Consider the following 8,004-nt stretch of genomic DNA (forward strand, 5'->3'; position numbering starts at 1 on the left):
CATCTCACATGATGTGTGATCTGTTTGGGTTGTTATTCGGGAAAGTAATAAATAATACTAAAGGCATGTGGTCCGATTCGATGAGAGAGAGAGAGAGAGAGAGAGAGAGAGAGAGAGAGAGAGAGAGAGAGAGAGAGAGAGAGAGAGAGAGAGAGACATACAGACAGACAGACAGACAGGCAGACAGACAGAAGAGCGAGCAGACGATTTTTTTTTGCTTCCAAGAACGGTAACTCGACCAAGTCTTTCACAGTGACGTTCCTTTATTGTATTGCGCTTGCCACATCCTGGCGACTGCTTCAGTTCATTCATGATAATGTATTGATCTCTTTACCGAAAGAAAATCTTACGACTGGCTATCAAAAATGTGTGAACCAATCTTCGAATATCAGTTCAGACTGATCCTCATTGGCGACAGCACTGTGGGAAAGTCTTCCATTTTGCGCTACTTCACAGATGGCAAGTTTGAGGATGCTTGCGACCCAACTGTGGGAGTGGATTTCTACGCTCGTCTGATGGAAGTCAAACCCGGCGTCCGCGTCAAATTGCAAATCTGGGATACGGCAGGACAGGAGAGATTTCGGTAGGTCATTTTATCATAGTGTCGGCTCGGCTTTGAAGCCTTTCACTGTGTAATCTGTCGCGATTTTTTTTTCGGTGGTTGCTTTCAAGTCGATAAGGACCAGTAATGTATTCAAAATGGCCACATAAATTTAGAGTGACCAGCATGTTTACTTGATGATGTGTACACACATGCCATGATCATTATCATTATGATGTTGCAGTGCAAGTTCCGACGTCGGTGTAGTCAAAGGAGACAAGATGGTTAAGTCACATAATTCTTACTCCCACCCCCTCTCTACTCTCCCTCACCACCACCCCTTGCCCGCCCTCTCCTCACCCTTTCTTGACTCAGAAGAATACACGTGACAGAGTTTGTTACAGTTTGTTTTCAGAACATATTTGCAGTAGATAGCCACATAGTAATTTTCAACATTCCTCTTCAATTTCTTATCGTTCTATACTTTTATTGATTGACTGATTTTAAACCTATATGTGACTTAATAATGATTCAGAAGAGCAGGTCTTGCTGTTCTTTGAGTTTGACACCATTTGTTTAGATTGTGTGTGTGTGTTTTTTTGAATAGATTAATATGGTAGTGTTTATGATAAGTTCATAATTTTGCAAGTCCCAGTTGCTCATATCAATTGTTCTTTTATAATTCTTGGGTTTCCAGAATACCTGCGGACTAACAGAGGGTCACTCTGCTGATATTTTACATTCTAATGAATTTTTGAAGTAGCTGGGCATCGATCCTCAATTGATACAAAGTTTGGTGCTTTGTGGAGATCCTGAAAAAAATGTCATTGAATGAATCAGTAATCATTACATATGATGATTTTGGTGGGAGTTTTTTGGTAAAAAAAGAAAAAAAAAAGTTGGAGTTCATTGGTAATTTTGGTGGGAGATTTGGCAAATATAGAGTCAGGAGGAGGTGTTGAGGGTTATGTGACCAATCTGTGGATCAAGAGTTTGATTTCTGGTTGGACTTTTCTGTATGCGGTTCAGTTAGCCATTTGTGAAAAGTTCATGCAGGACAAACTCAAGAATCAAGAAAGGTTTGCACAGACTTTCATTGGCCGAGAATTGAATGTTACATGACATCCAGTCATTATTTGGGACCGATGTCAAGCTGTTTGCTGCACATCAACCTAGGATTGATGCCCAGCGCTGGCCATGAATTTTACATCAGTGCACACAGATCTACAAGTGCAATGGCAGGCATATTTTTCAAGAACTCCTTTCTAAATATTATCATTTTGGTTCATGAACCAAGAAATGACCAAGGGAAACAACTCTTTGTTGCAGATGATCCAAGTGTCCGATTAAAGCTCTAATATATGATTTTCACACTTTGTTGAAAATTTTTTTTTTAATATAACATCCCAGTGGCTGGCTTTATGCACATATGTGCAGTCTGTTCTTTTCATTTTCAAAGCATGTTAATGATATTTAGTTTATATTTATCAGAAACCCTATACACTGATAAAAAAGAAAAAAAAGAAAAAGAAAAGTAGTGCAGCAGCCTTGTTTTTGTGTATGTTGTTACTATTCTAGTATTTATTGCAAGTCATAGACTCATACGCATATTCACAGAGGTGCCATGGCACAGTCAGATTATGATTGGACTTCTGATCTTGCGTTGACCAGTAATCAGGGTTTGAGGCACCATTTCGTCAAGATGTGTTCTTACTTCTTGAGAAAGGCACTTTACTCTGATATTCCTTACTCCACTCAGGTGTAAATGGCTCTCTGACTTCTGATGATTGAAGGAAAAAAAAAAGATAATTAAAAGACATGAAAAAGACCCAGTGGAATGACTCATTGATAGGACTGGGCTCTGCCTGCCTATGCTGAGTGGATATGAATTCACTGCCCTGATGGCTGTAAAAGTAATAGGCTGTTGGCCATTAAACAATTTGAACTTGTAACTGAACTAAACACTTGTAATAGGCACAGTGTCAGTCAGAATCAATCTTTCACACTCACAGTGTAAATTTTTTTTAGATATATACCTTAGTGAAAGCCATTTGACAGCAGTAAACTTTAAATGTTTTAAATATTATTCAAAACAAAAAAAGAAGAAGCTGTTTTCACATCCAGTTTAGATGTTTTATTTAAGACAAACTGTGTTGTCTTTCAAACCCTCTTTCTGACTTTTGACTTGTCTGATTCTCTCTCTCTCTCTCTCTCTCTCTCTCTCTCTCTCTCTCTCTCTCTCTCTCTCTCTCTCTCTCTCTCTCTCTCTCTCTCCCTCTCTCCCCTCTCCCTCTCTCCTCTCTCCCTCACTCCCTCTCTCTCTGTCACACATACACACAAATATCCTGAGAACTAGCAGTACAGCACACACACACACACACACACACACACACACACACACACACACACACACACACACACACACACACACACACACAAAAGTGACAAATGCACACAAACGTACTGTTTGTAAGCTTAATCAATAATGTGAAAGAAGAATTAGCACTTGTAGTTGTAAGTGTGCACATGTTGTAGAGTTTAAGAGTTATTCGTTCAACTTTGAATAAGTTCATATTTAGCCAAGACAAGTTGACAGTCCACACGTGTATCGCACACACAGTATGCATGGTATACAAAATGTACAGAACATGATTCATCATGCATTCACTTACACTCATACTTACAGGAAAATGTATATGATTTGGGAAATATTTAAATCAACAACTGAACAAAAGAGAATACTGAACAAAATGAATACCTTGTGTGCTGAGTTTGATAAATCTAGATTTTTTTTTTTTTTTAATGGTTAATGATTTAATTTTGAAGACAAAGAAAGAAAATATAAATAAATATCTATCACTCTCTCTCTCTCTCTCTCTCTCTCTCTCTCTCTCTCTCTCTACACACACACACACACACACACACACACACACACACACACACACACACACACACACATATATATATATATATATATATATATATATATACACATACATATAAGTATAACAATTTAAAGAAATGGGAAACATTAAAAAGAAAGAAAAGATGTGAAACTAAAAAAAGTAAAAGTAATCATGAGTAAAAACTTATACTATAGGTTAAAGTCCTGAACAGAACTTGTTAAAATGATTTAATTACCTATAGCATTTGGCTGTTTAATTGCTGGATATTGTGCAGCATTTACTGAGGATTGCCCTCTTGTCATGAGGAAAAATGGTACAGTGCAGACTGCATGATACATAAGATCTAGCCAAGATAGGGCCAGTAGGAAATGAAGGGTTTCCTTACTTCCTTTGCACTATTGCAGTCAGTTCCTACTTAGGCTGTTCAGTAATGCCAGGAATTGTTTAGGGTAGGCAAGCCTAATTGCAAACAGTGTGTAAAAATTGCGAACACTTCATGTACCGCCCAACTTGGAAGCATTTTCACCACACACATTTCACAATTTAATGGCTGCTTCAAGTTCAACATTGTAGTGATACCTTAATCAGTTAATGATATCCATTTCGGTGTTCCAGTCAAACATCGGCTTTTTCCATCTGTTTCCACACTTTCTTCTCTTCATGCACTACTGCTGACCAAGTTCACAACTGTGCTCTCAAAATCCTAAAATCAAGGGAAGCAAGTAGTAGACTTGAACTTTGACACAGTTTAGAATAGCTGGTTTGAATATTTGATTGGATATGTTGAAGGAATTGTGCATTACCAGTGCTGGGAGAATTTAAGAAAGCATGTTGATGACAGATCATAACATCAGTTTTGACAGGAATCTCCAGAATAGTGTCATTTGCTATCAATTATCATTGAAATTTGAATTAGACCACAGGATATTTTGACGTCCGTCTATTTGCAGACGATGCTTCAGTTATTGGGTGCTGTGTTTGTGTGTGGTGTGGGGTGTGTGTATTTAAATATGTGTTCATGTGTGTGTGTGTGTGCATGTGTGATCAGAACCAACAATAATGTTAAAGTCCAGATGGTACGAAATTCCAGTAAATGAATAATATGTTAGGTCTAACGAGTTCAAAACCTGCTTCTGTTTTTACAGTCCGTATGTAACCAGGCCCATCATTCACAATTAGACTTGCCCATTCGCATAATTTACCATCAGGAACCCCTGCTATTTCATCCATCAGTAAAACGTTGAAAAGAAGTACATGAACTTTTCCTGGTGCAACCAATTCAGAGAAACCCTTCAAAAACAGAATATTTGACAATTGTACAACCTGTTATCAGTACATTACATACACTGAGCTGGTCGCTTTGACTGGATCGTTCGCAATTTGGCCTGCCTACCCTAATCACTATGCATGGTGGTGCTTCTTTCATAAACAAGGGGTGTGTAACAGGGCATGGGGAAAAAGGGGCACAGAAATACTGCTAGCATTAGCAGTAGTTAACATGATTTTGTGCACAACTCACAACATCACATCACCTCTGTTTCTGCTGTCTATGCAGATTGGTCTGCTCTCCATACAGATTGGAATTTTTTTGTATTCATGAACATATTATATGTACATAAGTGTGTGTGTGTGTGTGTGTGTGTGTTATGCCAGAAATGTAACAATGCATACAGTATTGTCAGTTACCTGGGGATTAAAAGCTGAAAGTGTAAAGTACAGGGGAAAAAAAGTATCAGTATGAGTATCAGTCACTCAAGGAGGCGTCACTGCGTTTGGACAAATCCATATACGCTACACCACATCTGCCAAGCAGATGCCTGACCAGCAACATAACCCAACGCGCTTAGTCAGGCCTTGAGAAAAAATAAATAAATTTTTTTTTTTTTAATTTAAAAATAAAATAAAATAAATATTAAAAAAAAATAAAAATAAAAAAGAAGATTTTATATATATATATATATATATATATATATATATATATATATATATATATAATAGTAATAAATAAAATAAAATAAAAAGAAATAAGTAAATGAATAAATAAATAAATAATAGATAAATACATAAAAAAAAAAGGAACTACTACTACTAATATTTATAAGGCGCAAAAACTTCATGAAGTCAACTATAAGCGTGCAAAAATAAAATAATGGAAAAAAAAAAAGAAGATAAAAATAAAAAAATAAATAAAATAAAAAATAATAAAATAAAATAAAATAAAAATAAAAAAGACAACAATGATGATAAATAAGCAAATAAATGTAAAATTTGCAGACACACATTCACACATACACACACATATGCATAACAGATATGCATCAAACATGCAGTTTCACAGATATGAAAGCACGATCAAATACACATAAATGTACATGAGCCCCAACACACACACACACACACACACACACATTACCCTGCACCCCCTCTAACCCCCGTCCTCCACACACTCATTTCTAGGCTACGTATCGCAGCTTCCACGGCACAAACACACACACACACACACACACACACACACACACAGAAGCACACTTACTTGTACAAGCACACACACATACGCCCATATCCCCCACCCCCAACCCTACACACACATATATACAAATATATATATGCACACCCGCACGTTGCAATATTCTGTTGCTCCCAGTGTAGGCATGCATACACACACACACCTCATCCTCTACCCCTCCCATGTGCCATCTCAGTTAGTGCCTGTATTAGTGTATATTTTAACTATATCCTGTTTCCATCTGTTCCAGATCTATAACAAGGTCTTACTACCGCAACTCGGTGGGTGTGATCATTGTGTACGACATCACCAAGCGCAGTACCTTTGAAAACCTCAAGATGTGGTATGAAGAGGCCCGGAACCATATCGAGCCGCACAAAGCCATCTTCTTGATCCTCGGCCACAAGTCTGACAAGGAGGATGGCCGGCAGGTCACAGCGCGGGAAGGCCGGCGCTTCGCTGAGATGCATGGACTGAAGTTCTTTGAGACGTCGGCCAAGTCGGGGCACAACATCGAAGAGGTGTTTTCACAGGTGGCCAGGGACACTTACCAGCACCTCCAGGATGGTCACATTCGCCTGGAGGAAGGGTGGGACGGGGTGAAGCCAGGTTTCGCTCGCCCCCGAGAGACGGTGCACCTGGCTGAAGGGGAGGAGAGTGGGGGCTGCTGTTAACCTGTGTGGCGTTTGTCCTTCCCTACCCCACCCTCCACCCACAAATCCCCACCCTCCCTACCCCCTTTGACATTGTTCAGCTTCAATTTTTTTAGCTCTCCGTTCATGGATTGGAATGGCTCCCATGTGTCAGATCAGTTTCTGTCAGAACGTAATTTGTTTTGGGTTTTTTTTTCTTTCTTTTTCTTTCTTTTTTAAGAAGTATAGTTGGGGAATAAAGGTGTGCTGTTTGTGGTGAAACCAAGGCAACAGCTGATCAATCCGTGGTGAGGGAAGAAGTGTTTTTCTGGCATGTCCGGTCAGCATCTCCCACCACCAACTTATTGATGCCAGAGAATACCCAATAGGCAACTTATCATTTGTCATGTCCATTTAGTCACCACAGAGAGATTTGATGTGTTAACATATTCTGTTCATCCATTGTTTCCCTCTTGTCATACTGGTTGCCATACTGACTTATCAAACTATCAGTTGAGTTCATATTTTGGCTTTCCATTACAAATGAGATTCTTTCATTTATTTTTGGTGTATTTGTTCTAAGTTCTCCGGTGTGGATGGTTTCATGATCAGTTTTGAGTTACACATTACAAACATTGTGCAATCTTCATGGACTTTGTCATTTTACATTTTATGTACAGTGTTGGCTTGAAAAAAGGCGAAAATAAAAAGATGATTTGTGTTGTTTTGACTGATGCTATTATTACGTAGCAGTATTGTGATGCTTGCTTAAAAAATGTGATTGTACAACACCTTGTTTATTAAATGTCTGCACTGTTCTGCTTATTTTACTGGATGTAACATCGAAGGGTCTTACTCTGTGGAAAGAGCTTTCATTCTGCTGGGAAACAGAAGCCAGACTGTTGCTAGCGTTCTGCTCCATGTTCTTCTAGTCTCTTACTTCTTCTTCTTCTTCTATGGACTGGTCCATTCTCTCCCCAAGCCCCCTCATTCATTGCAAGTTAGTCATCAGAGTTTGGGGTGGATAAACTTTGAGATAATCTATAGATATGTCATAACGTAGGGTAGAGAGAGTGTGGGGATTTTTTTTTTTTTTTTTTTTTTTTTTTTTTTTTTTTTGCTGTCCCATCACCTGCGCTGTTTCAGTTACTCCCACACCACTCATTGTCCAAGTCGCCCATACATGTCCACATCCGGGTTTGTCTGTCGCAGTCCCAGAGCTGGGAGTCCACAGGGAGCCATCAATTTTAGGTCGCCAGGGAGCTGCACACCAGCGGAGACCCTGCACGGCTGCTGAGTCACTTCAGTGGTGTTCAGTTGTGCCTGTTTTGATTAAGAAACTTAGGACACCATCTACCAATCCCCTTACTGGCGACAATAATGGCTTAGTCGCTGACTGAGTGAGCATGTGTGTGGGAT

General features: G+C 39.0%; 1 protein-coding gene across 1 annotated transcript; it reads left to right on the top strand.

The window, feature by feature from the left end:
* Positions 1 to 297: 297 nt before the first annotated feature.
* LOC143297975 (ras-related protein Rab-39B-like) lies at positions 298 to 7,680 on the top strand. Its single transcript, XM_076610606.1, has 2 exons — positions 298 to 583; positions 6,204 to 7,680. Exons 1-2 carry the CDS (start codon positions 366 to 368, stop codon positions 6,625 to 6,627), a joined length of 642 nt encoding a protein of 213 aa, XP_076466721.1. The 5' UTR covers positions 298 to 365; the 3' UTR covers positions 6,628 to 7,680.
* Positions 7,681 to 8,004: the final 324 nt, after the last annotated feature.

The sequence above is a fragment of the Babylonia areolata genome, chromosome 23 (genome assembly GCF_041734735.1).
Source record: "Babylonia areolata isolate BAREFJ2019XMU chromosome 23, ASM4173473v1, whole genome shotgun sequence".
In the NCBI taxonomy this organism is placed as follows: Eukaryota; Metazoa; Mollusca; class Gastropoda; order Neogastropoda; family Buccinidae; genus Babylonia; species Babylonia areolata.

What these genes read in the sequence shown, in the direction of transcription:
- LOC143297975 (XM_076610606.1), top strand. Translation starts at nt 366, where the DNA reads ATGTGTGAACCAATCTTCGAATATCAGTTCAGACTGATCCTCATTGGC. An exon ending in GCAGGACAGGAGAGATTTCG is followed by an intron (nt 584 to 6,203) that starts GTAGGTCATTTT and finishes CATCTGTTCCAG; the next exon opens with ATCTATAACAAGGTCTTACT.